General features: G+C 35.6%; 2 protein-coding genes across 2 annotated transcripts in view; one reads left to right on the forward strand and one right to left on the reverse strand.

Moving 5' to 3' along the window:
- Window positions 1–16,166, reverse strand: part of LOC128681762 (SID1 transmembrane family member 1-like) — a 28,640-nt gene extending 12,474 nt beyond the window's left edge. Inside the window, exons 1-11 of the mRNA XM_053765921.1 lie at window positions 16,041–16,166; window positions 14,192–14,261; window positions 13,305–13,401; window positions 12,239–12,361; window positions 7,853–8,073; window positions 6,588–6,758; window positions 5,602–5,685; window positions 4,688–4,863; window positions 2,567–2,733; window positions 1,832–1,942; window positions 942–1,056 (exon numbers count right to left, since the gene is read on the reverse strand). Coding sequence (XP_053621896.1) covers window positions 942–1,056; window positions 1,832–1,942; window positions 2,567–2,733; window positions 4,688–4,863; window positions 5,602–5,685; window positions 6,588–6,758; window positions 7,853–8,073; window positions 12,239–12,361; window positions 13,305–13,401; window positions 14,192–14,261; window positions 16,041–16,138 — 1,433 coding nt within the window. The 5' untranslated portion in view covers window positions 16,139–16,166. The remainder of the gene's footprint in view (window positions 1–941; window positions 1,057–1,831; window positions 1,943–2,566; window positions 2,734–4,687; window positions 4,864–5,601; window positions 5,686–6,587; window positions 6,759–7,852; window positions 8,074–12,238; window positions 12,362–13,304; window positions 13,402–14,191; window positions 14,262–16,040) is intronic.
- An 814-nt stretch (window positions 16,167–16,980) lies between these two features.
- The window catches only part of LOC128681719 (wee1-like protein kinase), a 29,511-nt gene continuing 27,234 nt past the window's right edge, over window positions 16,981–19,257 (forward strand). Inside the window, exon 1 of the mRNA XM_053765843.1 lies at window positions 16,981–17,357. Within this exon, the coding sequence (XP_053621818.1) occupies window positions 17,110–17,357 (248 nt within the window). The 5' untranslated portion in view covers window positions 16,981–17,109. The remainder of the gene's footprint in view (window positions 17,358–19,257) is intronic.

Genomic DNA, 19,257 nt, shown 5'->3' on the forward strand with positions numbered 1-19,257 from the left:
GTTATAACCGCAAAAGTATTTAGGGAAATATTTCCGGGCTGAGTATAAATGTCGGGTTAGCGGTGGCGGTGTAATCCTTGTGTCTTATGAAATGATACATCATATTGAGCGCAAATACAGGATGCGTTTTCAAATGTCAACTCCGGAAATAATACTCGAGTTACGTGCTGAACGCGAGAACGATATCTGAGCGCTGTGAACTGAAAGCTCTCAGGATCGAATGCCACTCGTGCCACACGAGTTAGTATACCAATCTGACTTATATATAGCAATTTTAATAGACCACAACTTGCTTCCGGTGAAGGAAAACATCGTGAGGAAACCTGCACATTGGTTGACTATCAACTAGTCATCAAATGGAGAAGGCAATAGCAACCACTCTATTAATAGTACTAAGAAAGTTGTTATTTATGTTTCACCTAACCGCCCGTTCACTTCGCTCGGGTAAAACATAATAAATTATACACCTAAACCTTCCTCAGGAATCAAACTATATATTGGTGAAAACCGCATGAAAATACGTGCAGTAGTTTTTTGAGTTAATCGCGTACAGACAGACAGACGCGGCTGAGGACTTTGTTTTGTAATATGTAAAGATTTCATTTAATAATCACGACCCTCAAGCCATGAGGAATACGATTAAAGGACCTTGTTTAACGCAGAAGTTTACGTCTTTTAATTTTAATGCTTTCTCTGTACGTGTTTTCTTTGAGCAAATAAAGAGTTTACAAACAAACAAATTTTTAACATAAAAACTAAATACATTAAGTAAATTATAATTTATAATTTCAAAAATATAAATTCAATTTAATAAGAAAAATCAAATCGTTAAAGTCTTTAGAGACTCAAAAGTCTTATTATCACAGCCTTCACATTTAAATTTCACGCTAAGCCTGGGCTCCGCGGCCCCACACTCAGCCCCGATGAGATGACAAACTAACCTGGCTAAGTTGGCAACACACAGCTTGCCCCCCATTAGGTACAAATCCTTGTCCGTATTCACATCGTCCAGTGTAGAAAAGTCGGAATCTGTATCGGAAGATGAACTACCACCATCTAAAACGACATAGTCAGATTGATTACACAATAATACTTGTTAGAACTGTAGTCACAAGGCACTATACATTTTAATAGCCACAGGTCATGAGTTTATCTCAGCAGTGGTCGTTCCGAAATGCTAGTAGTTTGTAGCTTTGGTAAATATCATTGTATCAAGACTAAATGTATGAAGTTCTCTCTTTCAAACGCACCCCAAGTTGATATTCCTTTAATAGTTAATGGTGAAGTATTAGAATGGGTACACAGTGCCAAGTTCTTGGGCTTAATAGGCTTCTGGCTTAATAGGGACCAACACTGTTTGAATGAGTTTCTTTCGGCATTTCTTCTCAGCAGTGGTCGTTCCGAAATGCTAGTAGTTTGTAGCTTTGGTAAATATCATTTAATTTTGAATATGACGTGAAAAAGTGCATGCGAAGGTCTAATTTTAGAATACTACCGCGAGCGAAGTTGCCGGCAACATCTAATTACAATTAAAACATTAGATGGCGCTGTGTGTGTTTCAAATGCGGTATGACTATTTTATATCCCATTCCCATTTTAATACAAAAAAAAACTGTTCCCGAGGCTACTTCAGGTACTTAAACCACGGGTAAACGTCTAGTCCCAACTAATATTATAAATGCGAAAGTAAGTTAGATTTTTACCTCTTCACGCTCTATTTACTCAACTAAAAGTTTAAAATACGGAGAAGGACATAAGGGTACCTTTCAACTGTTCACGTGGGAAATACACGCGGGCGGAGGCGCAGGTAAAATAAAATAAAGTAACTTACCGGGTCTACCATTGTCCCCCCTCTCCCAATGCGTGGAGGACTCCCCGCTGTTGTTGACGACATTGCGACGTCGCACGGTGTGGTTGTGTTGCGCGACAGTGCTGCCACCTTCTGGACAGTCATACTACACGTGACAACGTGCGTGCTTAATATGGGAGAGGAGTAGGTGAGGGGAGTTGGCGAAGGAAGATAGAACCAGGAAAAGAGCCGAGTGTTGTGTTCCACTCACTGCATATCCTACCATAGTAGTACAAGGCCACTAAAAGATACATAGCTTCGGCAGCTGATAGGCAACGACAGCATTCTCAAAGGAGGTTGACGTCGGGCAGTCGATATCACAGACAAATGTTCAAAATTTAAAGGATTATTTTATTTTTAACTTATTAATTCATCCAATTTCGAACCAGACACCACTATATGTATGTATTTTTTAATATTTATTGTCTTGTAATTTTTACATACGGCAAGTAACTTTATAAAGAACTCATCACCTATGTACAATGAGCGCGATTTATTTTTTCAGACGAACAAATCAAAATTTATACAGCCGATTTTTTTTCACATGTTTTATTTTTCAATCGTAAGATATCAAAACCTATGGCAATGCCAAGTAATTTTTTTTTTCACATTTTATACGTTGTTATTTTTTTTCAATCTCGGACATCGAAACCTATACAGCCAATTTTTTATTTTATTATACAGCCAAAAAACTTTTTTAATTATTTTTTTATTTACCTTCGCCGTCGCCAACTTCGACAACGGAGGCTGCGGCGGCGGCCCGCTTCCTCTTGTGGCAGACGACGGCGGCCAGCGCCGCGAGGTAGAAGCTGAGGAAGAACGCCAGCGCAGCCCCCGCCGCTATCATGTACTCCTGGTACGATATCGTCTCTATTATCGTGAAGCTGAAACGGAAATTTGGTTATGTCGCTGCAGGCTGCGGTAACCGCTTACCATCAGGTGGGCAGTATTATTTCGTCTGCTTGGTGGTATATGGATTTTTTTTATTATTAAAGTTTCGACTAAAACTTGATTTAGTCTTAACTGTTGTCCGCAACTCCGCTTGCGGCAACCTACGTCTGACCAGAGGTCAGAGGTTTAGAGTGAAAGCTTCACAGACAGACTATCGCATTTATACAGGGTGATTTCTTATACATTGGCATTATTTTATCTACATGCTCGGTCGATGGCACTGAACAACTTTTCGTATGGAAGCAACCTTGAAATCGCGAAATAAAATCAGCTGATCCAAACATTTTCCACAAGTTAGGTTACATTTTGTATAGAAAAGCTGATTTGTTTTTCACGATTTCGGAGTTACCCCCATACTAAAAGTTGTACAGAATCATGGACTGAACATGTAGACAAAATATTGCCAATGTATGAAAAGTCACGCTATACTAATAGTAATCTACTAATCTCTGTAATTAGACCTGTAAAGGTCGAAAATTCCTTGTCATCTTAAATAGGTAAACATTTAATCAATTGAAATCATCTATCAATCAATTTGAGGCGGTGGTGGCGTAATGTAGCAGACGCCCGCTTGTGGATCAAAAGGTCCCAAGTTCGAATCCTATTCGTGTCACATGAGTTTGTTTACCAACCTGTAAAGTTTTAGTTTAGGTAGTTTTCATCGACCACCACTTGGTTCCGATGAAGGAAAACATTGTGAGGAAACCTGCACACTGGTTGATTATTAACTTGTGTGTGAAATGGAGAAGGCAATGGCAAACCACTCCATTAATAATGCCAAGAAAGTTGTTGTGTGTGTTTCATTCCACGTACTGGGGGCTTACCATCATCTCTTAATGCGATCCAGTTCAGGACCTGAACTGATCTGCATCGCTAATTCGTACCGTCAAGTTGACATAACGATCCATTATAGGTAGTCACCTAAACAATACGCCGTTTCGATTTCATTCACTCATTTTGCATACAATTCGGTACCATGATGTGCATTGAGAACGTAAACTGGATCGCGTATCTGTCAAAATACGCGATTCAAAAAAAGTTCCTATTTCTGATTGATTACCACGAAAGAACACAGACGTGGCGCTACTGTCGCTGAAAACAATGACGTGCTCTATCTGTTATTGATAGTTACGAGTTTTGCCACCGAAACTCCATCGTGGTACGGTTTTTATGTTCCGAAGTTTGTGTTTAGTGTTATGATTATGATCGACAAATTTGTTAGTCTAGATTATATTGCATTTATTGTAATTGAAATATTTTATTGTGTTTTGTATTTACTTTAGTCCTGTAACTAACACAAAGATAAAAATATACATTTTAATTTTAAGTAACAAAAAAATACATATTGTTTGCTCAAAATGGTAAGAATTTGATATCGGAACGCAACTCTTGGAACGAGATAAAATATATGTATAGAGATCGTATAGCCTTATCTCTTCCTTACATTTGGCTGCTGTCACTGGGGTTTACGATTCAGAGACAATTTTTACTTTTTTTTATGAATTTCATTCAATTCCTTACGATTCAAATGAGAATTTGTTAAGTAAAGTTGGTGGTACAAAATAAAGCGATTCATTTTAGGTTCCTAAACTGAACTGCTCTGCATTTGAATCATTAATATCGACGTATTTTTTTAATACTATCAAGCTGACGAACAATCCGTTTTATAAATAAAACACTGAGTGACTGTTTCACAAGTTGCTGATAAAGTATCAGACAAATGTAACATTTCATACGGATATCGTTAAAAATATTTTTTCACAAGCGCATAGGGCTAACTGACCAACCACATCTAGCAGATTTATCTGGTAGTTAGTTTATCTGTCAGATAACAATATGCTATTAACAGAAAGTGACGAAAAAGGGCGTAAATCAAAGAAAACTGACCTAAAAGTCTTGTATCGGCCGTCGCCCGCGCTGACGTTGACAGCTCTAGTTTCCCGCCAACCGAAGTAGGACGCCATCTTGGATACGCTCACGTTAGTACCAGCTGACGCTATACAATCATCGTCAGAGGTTTTGACGATGAAAACTATGTAGAAACCGATGGGGAACGTGTCTTGCTGGAAGAGAAACGAATTTTCTATGATGTATTCTTGACCCCCCGACGCAAAAAGAGGGGTGTTATAAGTTCGACCGCTAAGTGTGTCTGTATGTTTGTGTACGTGGCACCGTAGCTCATCCGTAGCTCATCAACGGGTGAGCCGATTTGGATGCGGTTTATTTATTTGATAGCTAATGTTTATGCGGTGGTTCTTAGATATGTTCACATCGAAATCGGTTCAGCCGTTCGAAAGTTGTAGCGAAACAAATATTGAAAGTCGTGGGGTTTTTTAATTTGTCTAACAAATAAACTTGTACTAGTAGTAACATTTGTGAAACGGTGGGGGCCCAGTGGTAAGACCGTCTGCCTGTAACGAAAGGTCCCAGGTTCGAATCGTACTCGCGCCACATGGGTTTGTATACCAGTCAGTCTGACTCATGTATATAGTTTTCAACGACCACCACTTGCTTCCGGTGAAGGAAAACATCGTGAGGAAACCTGCACATTGGTTATCTTATCACATTAATGTTTCTAATAACTTATCACATTAGTGTTTGAAATGTAGAAGCCAATGGCGAACCACCCCATTAATATTATCAAGAGAGTCGTTGTGTGTTTCATTCCACTTAATTACCACGACCCTCAGCCATGAGGAATACGACTGTAAGGTAAGTAAACTATAAGTAAAATCGACCATAAGGTACCTCATAAAACTTTACATATTATGAACTTTAAAATGACCTCTATTTATACGTACCGTAAGGGTGATTCCGCCTCTCCTTGTCATAGTGAGGTAGTACCCGTCATATAGAATATCCCTTTCGTTGTCGAAAACTGGACACTAGAATAAAGAACAATATATGTTTACAGACTACAGCAATATATAGAATTTAACTAAATATAAAAAATAAATAAATAAATAAACATGTTAGGACAAATCGCACAGATTGAGCTAGCCCCAAAGTAAGTTCGATGGAAAATGATATTTTTCTGATTGGCCCGGGTCTTGGATGTTTATCTATATATGTATTTGTATATATCCCATAACACAAGTCTCGAACTTACTATGGGGCTAGCTCAATCTGTGTGATTTGTCATAATATATTTATTTATTATAAATGCGAAAGTAAGTTTGTTTATTTGTCACATCTTCACGCTCTATCTACTCAACTAATTTGCTTGAAATTTTTGCATACATGTAGTTTGAAGTGTGCAGAAGGACATAGGATACCTTTCATTCAGGAAAAATATGTTCCCGTGGAAAGATCACGCGGGCGAAGACGCGGGTAAAAATTAGCATATTATAAATGTTACATCTTCACGCTTTATAGTTTAAAGTACGTAAAATAACTGAAACAGACCGGAAATTCGAGCGGGAAAAAGCTGATCGGAAATAAATAAAATCAAAATCAAATAATTTATTCACAAATTAGGATTTCACAGGCACATTTTCACGTCATATTCTAAATTAAATGATGTTTACCAAAGCTACAAACTACTAGTATTTCGGAACGACCACTGCTGAGAAGAAACGCCGACAGTGTTGGTCCCTATTAAGCCAGAAGGGCTTTGCCCAAGAACTTGGCACTGTGTACCCATTCTAATACTTTACCATTAACTACTAAAGGAATATCAAGTTGGGGTGCGTTTGAAAGAGAGAACTTCGTACACTTGGTCTTGTCCGTGTTTAAAGCCAGGTTATTAGTTGTAAACCATTAAATTATTATAATTTACGAAACTCACCGAATAGTTCTGTATAGACACCACGGCGCACAGGTCGTCGTCGGACTCGATCATGACAATAACACTCTTGGAATGCGAGATCCACTCTGATCCAATGCTCAAACTTTGCACGAAGTAATGTCTCTGCAACGTGTCCTGTTCCAAAACGCTTAGCGGCTGATTGCAGGCCACCTGAATGTTACATTGATGTTAAACCGGCGTGTGGTTCCGCCCTAAAATTGGACTACTACATATCGTAGACATCGTGCAATGCCACTAAGAGATATACCTCGATAGTTCTAAACTATAATTTGTTCATCGATAGTTCTACACTATAGAAAGTTTGAAATGGTTGTCAGTATCGATAGTGTCGCCTCGTTTTAGTTGCATTGTTCTACTTTATCGATCGATACTTACAAAACTATCGATATTTTTTTCATTAATAATATTAACACTATTTTGTTGCGTAAGGCCCAAGATAGAGAGGAATGGTGTAGACTGGAGGAGGCCTATACCCAAGAGGGATCCATTCTCAGTGAACTAACACACTAACATCATAAAACACAAAATATTTAGAAATTATATCAAAGAAGTACTTTGTAAAAAGGCATATTGCAAGTCTGAAGATTATGTGAACGACAATAATATCTGGCCCAAGCATGGTGCAGTATCCTCATAACATATGTAATTGATTTATGACATTATTACGTACGTTTGTACATTTAGCTTTTTATTTATTTATATATATATTTTTGTGTGACAATTTTCAATAATTTATTAGAAATACAACTATTATTTTATTTATTCATTCAAATTTTGTCATTTTTAATAATGATGTAAATTCGTAATTTTTAATATATGTATAAGACCTATATTTGTTAATTGACGTCCTTGGAGAAAAGGCTGCGGTGAAGTTTGTTGCGCCGCTTCTTCTTCATCTGCGCTTTGGAAGCCGGCAGTAGACTTAGTTTAAGTAATTTTTTGACGTCAATTAGTGATGTATATCATCCTAAATTGAATAAAGAATTTTGAATTTGAATTTCAATTACTTAATACAAAAAGAAACTGTAAATGTAAAAAATAACAAGAAACTAATATAAAAATAAATAAGATATATTAAATCATATTAAAATATAAGATAGGTATAAATACGAATAAAATTAACTAAAACCTTAGACTAACTCTATTATATAAGATAAAACAACTAAGAAATTGATAAATAAAGGCTTTTTTATTGATTTTATTTATTTATAACCACTATAGATTGTTATACACTATCACTGTACCTTCTTCTTCAGCCGCTGAGCGTGGACGTCCAGCTGATTGGTGGAGGACTGACTGAACGGATAGAAGTAATATCTGGGCTGGCTCGGGGAGCTGGTCAGGTTGGTCACAGAGTTCAACTTGATGAAGAAATCTTCAACTGTCTCCACCATTATAGTCACTTTTATTAAGTCTGGCGATGACGACGTCAAATGGACTATTGGAGTGTTGCCACTGGACACATCTGTAATGTTTTGTGGTAGTAGATTTTTTGGGCAGTTATGAGTCTGTCAAAAATTACTATGTATGCTTCGTGAAGTCGATACTATTGTGCTTTTGTGTGACATAAGTGATATTTTTGTATTCAAATTGCCATTGTCTTAGTCTATTACTTTTCGGTTCATGCTTTGGTCCTTCGAGCCGGATATGAACCAGCGACCTAAGAATTTTCGTTACGCTATGTGTGAGTGACAAAGAGAGACAAATATTGAGAATATAAGTGAGAAATAATTAAAAATGTGAGGAAACCTGCACATTATTATAGTCTAATTTTCATTACGACACCTAGTGACATAAAAATAATTTCACGACACTAAAATTTCGCGCACGCATGCCTTGATTTGGATGACGAATACGAGTATTTAACGTTTACACGCACTATCGTCGGATAAACGCCGGCGCAAATGAATGAAAATTGCGTAGTATGAGAGCTTCTATTTGCCCAATAAAAAACCAGCAATGTAAGTCGAATCGGCCAAGTTCGGCGAAATTGTTGACGAAATCATCTTCGTTTGTATTGTGATAAAAAATTTGTATTTTATTTATCCAGATGGCAATAGTCTCAATGGCTTTAACCAATCATACATGCCTTTCAACGACATAAAAAAACGTCAAAAAAAAAAAAAATCATTTCTTCATACATAATAACTTTCGACAGATAATTTTACAGTCCGTCCCTAAAGAGTAGAAAACTGATTTTCAAAATTTCATTTCATGTAATTGCAACACCATATATAATGGTCATTGGTTGATAAACACCCAGTGTTGCTAGCCCAGTGATCGCAGCGCCCACATAAGGGTTCCGTACCTAAAGGTTAAAACGGGAGCCTATTACTAAAACCCCGCTGTCTGTCTGTCTGTCTATCACCATGCAGGCTGTATCTCATCGTGATAGTAAGACCATTTAAATCCTCGACCTCGGTGGCGCAGTGGTAAAGTTCATGCCACTGAACCGAGAAGTCCCGGGTTCGATCCCCGGTCGGGTCATGATGGAAAATGATTTTTTTCTGATTGGCCCGGGTCTTGAATGCTTATCTATATATGTATTTGTTATAAAATATAGTATCGTTGAGTTAGTATCCCATAACACAAGTCTCGAACTTACTTTGGGGCTAGCTCAATCTGTGTGATTTGTCCTAATATTTATTTATATTCACACATGATGTATTTCTTTTGCCGCTATTATAACGAAAACTAAAAATCTGAATATAGAAAATATTGAAGGGGGCTTTCATACAACAATTATTTTTTAGCCGTTTTTATAGACAACTATCGGTCTGTACCAGCTTCTCTCGGGTAATACAATAATAAATTATATACCTAACCTTTACCCAGGAATCGCACTATCTATTTGTGTAAACTGTTCAAATATCCGTACGGTAGTTTTTTAGTTAATCGCGTTCATAAAGACGTGACAGAGGTTGGACTTCCATTGTAATATGTAAAGATGGTACAGAACCCTTAATACGCGAGTACGACTCCAACTTGGCCAGATTTGTTTTCTACTCTATAAAGATAGAATGTATATATACATATAAATCAATTTATTTACGTATCAAAGATCCACAGTAGACTTTTATCCATTCGCCGCGGACTACGTAAGCGTGAACAGAAAGAAAAGAGGGGGGTACTTTTATATACAAAGAAAAAACGTACAAGAAAGCCAAGGAACACATTCAATTTCATTCAGTGTCCGACCGAAACTGTGGCGACGCTATTTTTTGTTGAAATCTTCGGCTCTAGTGAATATATATTTTTTTTTTTTTACAAAAAATAATAGTTTTTTCTATAATAATAATGGGAGGAAATCAATTCTGGAATCGAGCGACAATGGAACGCAAGGCATTTTTCAGTTTCCTCTAGAGAGTTTCGACGGTTTTAACATAAGATAGCTAAGACCGAAACAAGATTTTAAACTCGAAACCGATTTCGGTCAGACACTACTTACATTAAATCACAATCATTTACACAACTGCCCGAAAAATGTAGTATAATATTTTTGACCATTTAATTTATATTATACTAATCTTGAATATAATAAACAAACAAATAAACAAATTTTCATTTAGTTAATAGTGTTAGAAACAATAAATAAATATTGTATTAATACATAAATAAATAAAAAAATAATATATTAATTGTATGATTAATTCGGACTGATCGCATTGTGTAAATATATTTTAAAGTAGTTGTTATGACCGGTGAGATTTTTGCCGCTATTTTTGTGAGCGATCAGTCCTCTATGGTTAGAGAGAATAAACGCTGTTGAAATGTAAGTACGTTTTATTATTTAATTTATCTCTATTATAATGAATAATTGTTTATCATCACGCTTATTCATTGCATAACACTCGTTATTAGAAAATTCAAGTAAATCTACGTGTATATTTCACTTCTGAAACGCGGGAATAGTTGACAATTTCAAATATGCCCAATGAACCTCTAAATTTATTTGCCATGTTCCCGGCTATCCTACAATAGTGAAATCTAAAAAAAATAGCACAGGAATTATGCTACACTAAATAATTGATTTTATCTAATAGTATTACAGTTCTTTACGGGTGTCTTTATCAAAAAACGTGTGGACGACGACTCGTGAACAATATCTATGGTCGTAATAAATGAAACTCTTGTGTAGTGGCAATTAAAACGTAAATATATATATTGGAAACCAAAAATACAACTCTTCATAACCAAACTATTGGCGGCAATTTTCTTGACAGCGAAAAATATTTGAAATTAGAATAAAACATTGTCAACTTATTTCTCTAGTACAATTTTGGTGGCCAGTGCAGTTAATTTATTGTTATATTTAAATCCTGGACAACTCGTTTATTCAGTTACCAATATCTACTACATTATATTTTTTTTTCAATTTTGTTTATTAGTTTTATTTTTTTTTATTAGGGAATAACAAACAGTTACAAAATAAAGTCTTAATTAAAATATAAATTAAATATGTATGTGTAGATAAATATGTAACCCACAACGTTATTCATTATAAAACACTACACTGTTTACCCGCGGCTTCGCCCGCGTTAATGCCATCGGGAACAGCTTATTTTTTCGTATTAAAATGGAAATGGGATAGTTGAAACAAAATATCCATGGCGAATAAAATACACACAGCGCCATCTAGTGTTTGATTTGCAAAGTATTTCTTAGCATTTAGCGCCACCTTAAAATACACACAGCGCCATCTAGTGTTTGAGTTGCAACGTATTTATTAGCATTCAGCAGTACCTAAAATACACACAGCGCCATCTAGTGTTTGATTTGCAAAGTATTTATTAGCATTAAGCGCCACCTTAAAATACACACAGCGCCATCTAGTGTTTATATTTATTTACACTGCACTCTTCTGTCATTCTCTCACTAAGTACCCGAAGGTTGTCTGGAAGAGATTACTTAGCAATAGCCCCGCCATTGGTCTATATGTATAGAGTATTATATTTCTTTGTACTGTCTGTTATTATTATTATTATGGGCAATATATATTGTACTTGCTCTTTGTCCGTGACTTCGGCCGTGTAAATTTATCCGGGAAGATTGGTTGAATAGATAACGCGTGAAGAGGTAACAAACAAACAAACTTACTGTCTCATTTATAATATTATTTACGATTAGAATTTTATTGTAGTAATAATTATGCAAGCAAGGAGGGTTATTATTTTATGCAATATTTTTTTCAGGCAGTCGTGTACTCTTTATACATTTTCGACATTAAGTGAAACAGTGTTGCCACTCGATAGCCCACTATCGATAGCTGAAACTAAATATCTGTCGATAGTATCGATATAATCGAATGTTTTGATAAATGATTTGTAGAATACTGGCGAGGTTACGTGCCCCATCCTCGTACGTAACTGTACATCGCTACCATATTACTGATGCTCCAACGTCCGTGCGTCACGCCTTCCCGTAAACAACTAAGCGCTTGCGGCAGCGCTACCACTACGCATCGCAGTAGTGGATAGGAAGTAAATATAGACGAAAACCGCTTGCACTATCGAAAGTACATATGGTGTTCAAGATGTCCCCACAGTGACACTATCGAACCCTGACAACATTAAATTGGCAACAACATTTAGCGGATATGCAATAAACTATGATTGTCTTTAATAACATACCGCAATTGTCCTGGTCTTCGCTGAACTGGTTAATGTGAGGGCATAGTGTCCGGGATATGTTCGTGAACTGTTCCAGGCTGACCGGGGTCTGGACCAGCATTGGGAGCTGCCAGGAGAACACGCCTGGAAGGAAAAATAAATATGTATGGACAAATCACACAGATTGAGCTAGCCCCAAAGTCAGTTCGAGACTTGTGTTATGGGATACTATCAACACTATATTTTACAAGCGGGTCGCCCCGGATTCACTCGGGTAAAACCATAATAAAAAGTGCCTATATCACTCCTGATGGTTTCGCCTATCTCTGTGGCAATTTTCATCAAATTGGTCCAGTAGTTAAGATTATTCATTACAAACAAAAATACAAATATTTCCTCTCTATAATATTAGTATGGATTGTGCTAGCGACCGGTCTCGGCTTCCCTTGGCGAGAAAAGCGTACAAAAATCAAAAAAGTTTTTGAGTTTATATAGACAGACATACAGACACGCGACAGGATCTTTTTATAATATGTAATGAATGGTAAATATACACCCTTTAATTAATCTGAAAAAGATAATTTTCCATGTCGACCTGACCGGGGATCGAACCCGGGACCTCAAGTGTAGTAGACCGGCGTGATGACTATAAGGCTACAGAGGTCGTCAACAACGATCATGATTATTAAGAATCGTCATATATTTTTTTTAAAGGATAGCACTCAACAGCCCATACTGAGCTATACAAGCTAAACAAATTTATTTGTTAGACAAATTAAAAAACTCCCGACTTTCAATATTTATTTCGCTACAACTTATGAACGGCTGAACCGATTTTCATGAAACATGGCGAAGAACACTCGGGATAAAATTATCTATGACACAAAAAAAAAACTATACGAAAATCGGATCGTCCGTTTGGGAGCTACGATGCCACAGAGAGATACACAGACAGACACGTTAAACTTATAACACCCCTCTTTTGCGTCGGGGGTTAAACATTTAAAATTATCCGATAAATGTCAGATGCCTTAGGGCGACTTCTGACACTAGTGTTAGTAATAACACACTCAATAACAAGTCATACCTTTTTGCTGTCTGGCCGTTATGAATAGGGGGTATGATCGGTTGGCAAAATCGCTGGCAACCGAAACCCTTGCTGGCGTCTCATATTCTATATTGTCCTGAAAACAAAGACATACCGATATTGTTTCTGTACTTATCTATACTATTATTATAAAGAGGTAAGCATTTGTGAGATTGTATGTTTGAGGCGGATAATCTCCGAAACTACCGAACCGATTTCAAAAATTCTTTCACTATTATAAAGGTAACATTATCAAAGATTGCTATAGGCTATATTTTATATCAAAATTCCCACGGGAGCGAAGCCCCGGGCAACATCTACTTTATTTATATTTAGAAGGAAGGACAATGTCCACAATATAGGATAGAATCATACCGTGGATATTTGGATGTCATGTAATTACCTACGTAGAAGTGCTAATAAGGATTTACAGATGAGAAGAGAGTGCTTTAATGGTCATTGCACAGTTCTCGCGCATACTGAAGCTGTGGAATGAGCTCTGTGGTATTCCATAGACACTACAACATGAACTTCCATCAATAAGGGCGTGAAAAGATTTATTCAGGGACATTGACGCATACGTGACGCCCCTGATGTTACAGGCGTCCATAGGCTTCTCTCTTACATACACGCTACCAGTGCGCAGGTTTCCTCACAATGTCTTCTTTCATCGCAAACAAGTGGTGGTGTATGAAAACTACTCAGATTGGTATACAAACTAATGCGGCACAAATAAGGTTCGAACTTCGATCACAGGTGGACGGTCTCAAACACTTGGCCACCCGTCCATAGGCTGCGGTGAACCACTTACTATCAGGTGAGTTGCATGCCCATTTGCTTGCTCGGGAGTTTTAAAAAAATTAATTAAAAATATACATTGTACTCACACCAGCAAATTCCATTATATACTCTGTATACTTGTTGACGTATACTGTGTAATATTGACTGAATACATATCTGAGAAAAAAAATAATAACATTATGCAGGCGTTGTGATCACTGTGTGATATGAAATGCAACTTCCTAGCAATTTTAATGGAAAGGTTTAGCAGTAATATATATATATATCTGAATATATTAGGACAAATCACACGGATTGAGCTAGCCCCAAAGTAAGTTCGAGACTTGTGTTATGGGATACTAACTCAACGATAATATATTTTATAACAAATACATATAAAGTTTAGACAAACATCCAAGACAAAAAGATCATTTTCATCATGTCCTTACTGGGGATCGAAGCCTCACCTCGGATCGGGACCTCACGGTTCAGTGGCAAGAAATTTACCAGTGCGCCACCGAGGTTGTCAAACTACCTTCTTTAGTGTACATACTAGCTAAAAATATTAACTAACATGCACAATTCCTAAGATCTTTTGACGACCTCGGTGGCGCAGTGGTAAAGTTCTTGCCACTGAACCGAGAGGTCCCGGGTTCGATCCCCGGTCGGGTCATGATGGAAAATGATCTTTTTCTGATTGGCCCGGGTCTTGGATGTTTATTTATATATGTATCTATTTATAAAATATAGTATCGTTGAGTTAGTATCCCATAACACAAGTCTCGAACTTACTTTGGGGCTAGCTCAATCTGTGTGATTTGTCCTAATATATTTATTTATTTATTTATTTATTATTCACAAGAAATGGTGGTTGATGAAACTACCATACATAAATACTTGCATACATAAATAGTCACTACCCGCTGTCTGTCTGTCCTGTACCTGTCCTTATGTACACTTAGATCATTAATACTATGCAAGTGATTTGATGAACCGGTGAAGGAAAACATTGTGAGGAAACCTGCATGCTGGTTGATTATTATTATTAACTTGTGTGTGAAATGGAGAAGGCAATGGCAAACCACTCCATTAATAATGCCAAGAAAGTTGTTGTGTGTGTTCCACGTAATAACCACGACCCTCAGCCATGAGGAATACGACTATGAAGGGATTTGATAGTGTGATTTTTTTAATAGATAGCATGATATTTTAGTCGATTAGTATGTTTTTATTATTTAACTATCATCGCCACACACAATTAACAAAATTAACAAATTGTGTGTGCTGGCTGCTAGTTGAATAATAATGCCACTTCCATAACAACAACACAATAATTATAAACACGAAAGTGTGTCTTTTTGTCAAGCTTTTACCGCTAAACTGTTGATTATGATGAAATTTGGAACAAATATAGTTAACCCACTGTCAAACATAATCCATTATAACAACACCATAAATTGCTACATTAAATTAAGTATATATAGCTTATTTATTAAGCCTCAGAGAAAAATAAGATTAATTTAATGATCTAGTTTCTCAATAGAAATATTATTGACTTAGTTTTTTGATTTGATTAATATATTTGAATGATTGAATTAATTTGAATGTGTGAAGGAAGTTAGGGGAGGCTTTTGCCCAGCAGTGGGACTCAAACAGCTAATAAAAAAATAAAAAATAAATTCGAATAGATGCTTACATTAAAAAAATATTGGCATTCATTATAATAATGTAGTACAAAGACGATACTGTAAAAAATTATCTACAGACTATATTGAGGGTAACAGGATAATTACCTACTACAGATAAAATAATTGTACTTATGAATCATAACTTATAAGATTAACTTCGTTGTTCAGTTGCTTTTTATGTCAACATTGAGTATGGATAGGAAGGTAATATTGAAACAATTGAAAATTCAATAAAAGTTCGAATTAGTTAGACACTTAAATAACTTACGAGTCATTGTAGTGAAATACTATTTGATTTCCATCGTTTTTCTTGTCTGCTAGGCAAGGTATGAGAAACAAAGTCAGCAAAAATATTGTAGAAGCCATGACAGGTATTCTGCGATATCAGAGGAATGTTAGAAATTTAGATAGTTTCATTACATTAATAAAACATTATATTTATAATATATTTTTTTTGTTATTTCTTTCAAAAACATTACCAACCAAAATCGTAGCCTAACTAGTAACTAGTTCATAGCTCTAGATCAGTCAGTGTAAAGTCAGTGTCAGGTTAATGTCATTTATTTTTTAATTGCTTTAAGGCTTAGATGTATGGTTGGTTAGAGACAGTAACGTAGATGTTAAATCCAACGTAGCTTTGCCAGCGGCTTCTTGCATTACCCTTACAAATAAAGAATTAACATATTTCAGCCATTGTTTATACCGTATTCCGCAGGACTTATTATTTGATTTGATATTATTTGACTGGTTCCATTTATTGTTTCCACTATCTCTTTCTCTCGTTTCCAGCATGTGTCTCGAATCATTTCTCACAACATGTTCTGCCCACAGATATAAGAACAATGTAATATATACCGTCCCTATCGCTACGGGACTACATATTACAGGCTTCCCCCATTCTCCCGTTTCATGTCTCGCAATGGTTCCTGTCTACTAATTCCATGATTTTTACTAGTCATTACATAATGTTCTCATATCTGTGGACTTCAATTATTATATTAGGTTATTTTTAAAAGTGCCGCCCGGCCACATATTTTATAATTTTATAACGCATTTATAAATTTTATCATAACTTGAATGCATTTCAAATTTCAACCAATAGGAACGTCGATAACACTTTCACCATTAAAAAAAAATCACTGACCAATGATATTTGAGAATTCATCTCACCGGTCAAATACGGCATTGTGATTGGCTATCCACTCAAACAGGTGCTATGCGTCATCCGCCATAACGTTGAATTATAGAGAATAGTGAAAGTACGCTTTGTTTGGTCAAAATTATTGTTAAACAGTGTGAATTAGTTGTTATTAAGTGTATCTAATGTGTTTATAAAGATGAGTGAGTGGTACAGAATGAAAAACGGATTCAACAGTAGACATAATTCTTCGGAATTGTCGGTCGAAACATCTTGTGATATGTCCGAATCATTCAACATCTTTTCGGACAATTTGAGCCCTATACCAGCCTCTATAGTGCCTAGAAAGCTGGATTTTAGCAGTTTGGATGACGATGATGGCTTACGAAATGCTTCTCCTGCGCCGGCGTCTATGAGTCCTCCTTATAAGAGGGTCAGAGGTCTAAGGTAAGTTTGTATGTTTCATGTATCGCATATTATATCGAAAACTTAGTAAAAGTATGTTATTTTCTTTGATTTGAATTCACAATTTTTGCCCTATTTTGATATCAATACCCAAATTATGTATACAAACAAAAACTTAAAAACAATTCCTAATTTCACGATTGTTTTGATTTCTTCACGAATACGGAGGATTTTGTACATGGTACATATAATATATATAATTTTCTAGTATTCATATCCAATAACCCATTCATTTCTGTTTATTAATAATACCTCTAATACTATTTGATATAATTGTCTACATCAAGTGCCCAAAACTAGTTCTATTACGTCCAAGAGTGTTCAAAGATCCATATCTCATGTTGTAAATAGCTTGTTGTAATTTGCTTATTTGTATTTTTGTTACTATTCAAAGTGTGAGTGTGTATATCATATCTAGTGTAAAGTACACATCTATTGCAATTGTTAAGAGCTTTTATTCCTAACTAGCGGCAGGTCCCAAATTTGCTCAGGTAAAACCATAATAAATTACACCTTCCCCAGGAATTACACTATCTATTGGTGGAAACAGTACAAAAATATGTCCAGTAATTTTTCGAATTTTTCACATTCATACAGAAAAATGTGACGGGGGGGGGGGGGACTTCTTTTTTTAATATGTAATGATTAGAACATTTTCATTGATTTTCACTATATGATGGTATGTAGTGTAAGATAATTGGTAGTTTAATAGTATTATGTGATGGAAATTGAACCCTAACCCAAAAAAATTGGGTACTTAGAGTACCTACTTGCACTAAAGAATGAAAGTTATACCACCTGCCTCTATATGTATACTAAATAATACTAGCCTTGTTTTGCTTGGTTAAACCATAATTTAAATAGTAGCCTAATGTCACTGCTGAATGTTTTGCTTATTTCTGTGTGTGAAAATGAGTTTATTCATTACAAAGACATAAAAATTATTTTTGTCTTTATGAATAATTATGTTGGTGCCCTGGCATGTTGTTACTGCAATAGGACATTTACAGCGAAGGTTTACTTGTACAATAAATAAGAGTATGATCAATCACCATGGCCGAAAATGGCTGGGGTATATAAATTTGTCTGTCAATATTATTTCAAACAAATTATTTTGTCATCATTTTCCCCGTGTCATAACAGATCACCAAAGATCAATAAAAATATAAATATATGGCAACAATGCTTAACACAATAATAAGAATTATGTAACAATAATTCTGGTATCTGAAATAAAGAAATTTTTAATTTTGAATAATTATTATTATTACATAATCTTTATTACATAATTATTATTGTAGCAGGGTTAAGCATGTTATTACAGGAAATGACTATAAATAAATAACTTATTAATAATAATTTAATTTGGATTAACTATACATATAACAATGATTATGTTTGAGAAAGTGACAATAAATAAATACCTAAATTTGTTTAAAATAATTTGGATTAACTATACATAGTATAACGAAGAGATGTGTTTTTTACTGTATAACCATTCATCTTAAAAGAAACAATTTTATATTTTGTTACATATATGTATGTGGATGGCTGTAATCAGCAAGAAAAACTATATCATGAACATGATTCTACAGCCAAAAACATGTATTAACTTGTCACAAATTGGAGTGCCTCCTCTATACTGTTGGCGAATCGTTCGTAGATGAAGGGTTCTGTCAAACGCCCGATGTCGAAATATTCTGTGGACTGTAAGCGTTCGTAGACGAAGCAATTGTCGGAGAACAGTTTCAGACTCCACAAATTGTTATATCTATTTATTTATGAATGATATCTGTCATTTGGCGATTGGTTGACTTGTTTGGGTATGTGGCCAAACAGGTTTTGTGAACAGTGATTTTTATAATGTGACATAAATGTGTTG

The sequence above is a fragment of the Plodia interpunctella genome, chromosome 28 (genome assembly GCF_027563975.2).
Source record: "Plodia interpunctella isolate USDA-ARS_2022_Savannah chromosome 28, ilPloInte3.2, whole genome shotgun sequence".
NCBI lineage: Eukaryota > Metazoa > Arthropoda > Insecta > Lepidoptera > Pyralidae > Plodia > Plodia interpunctella.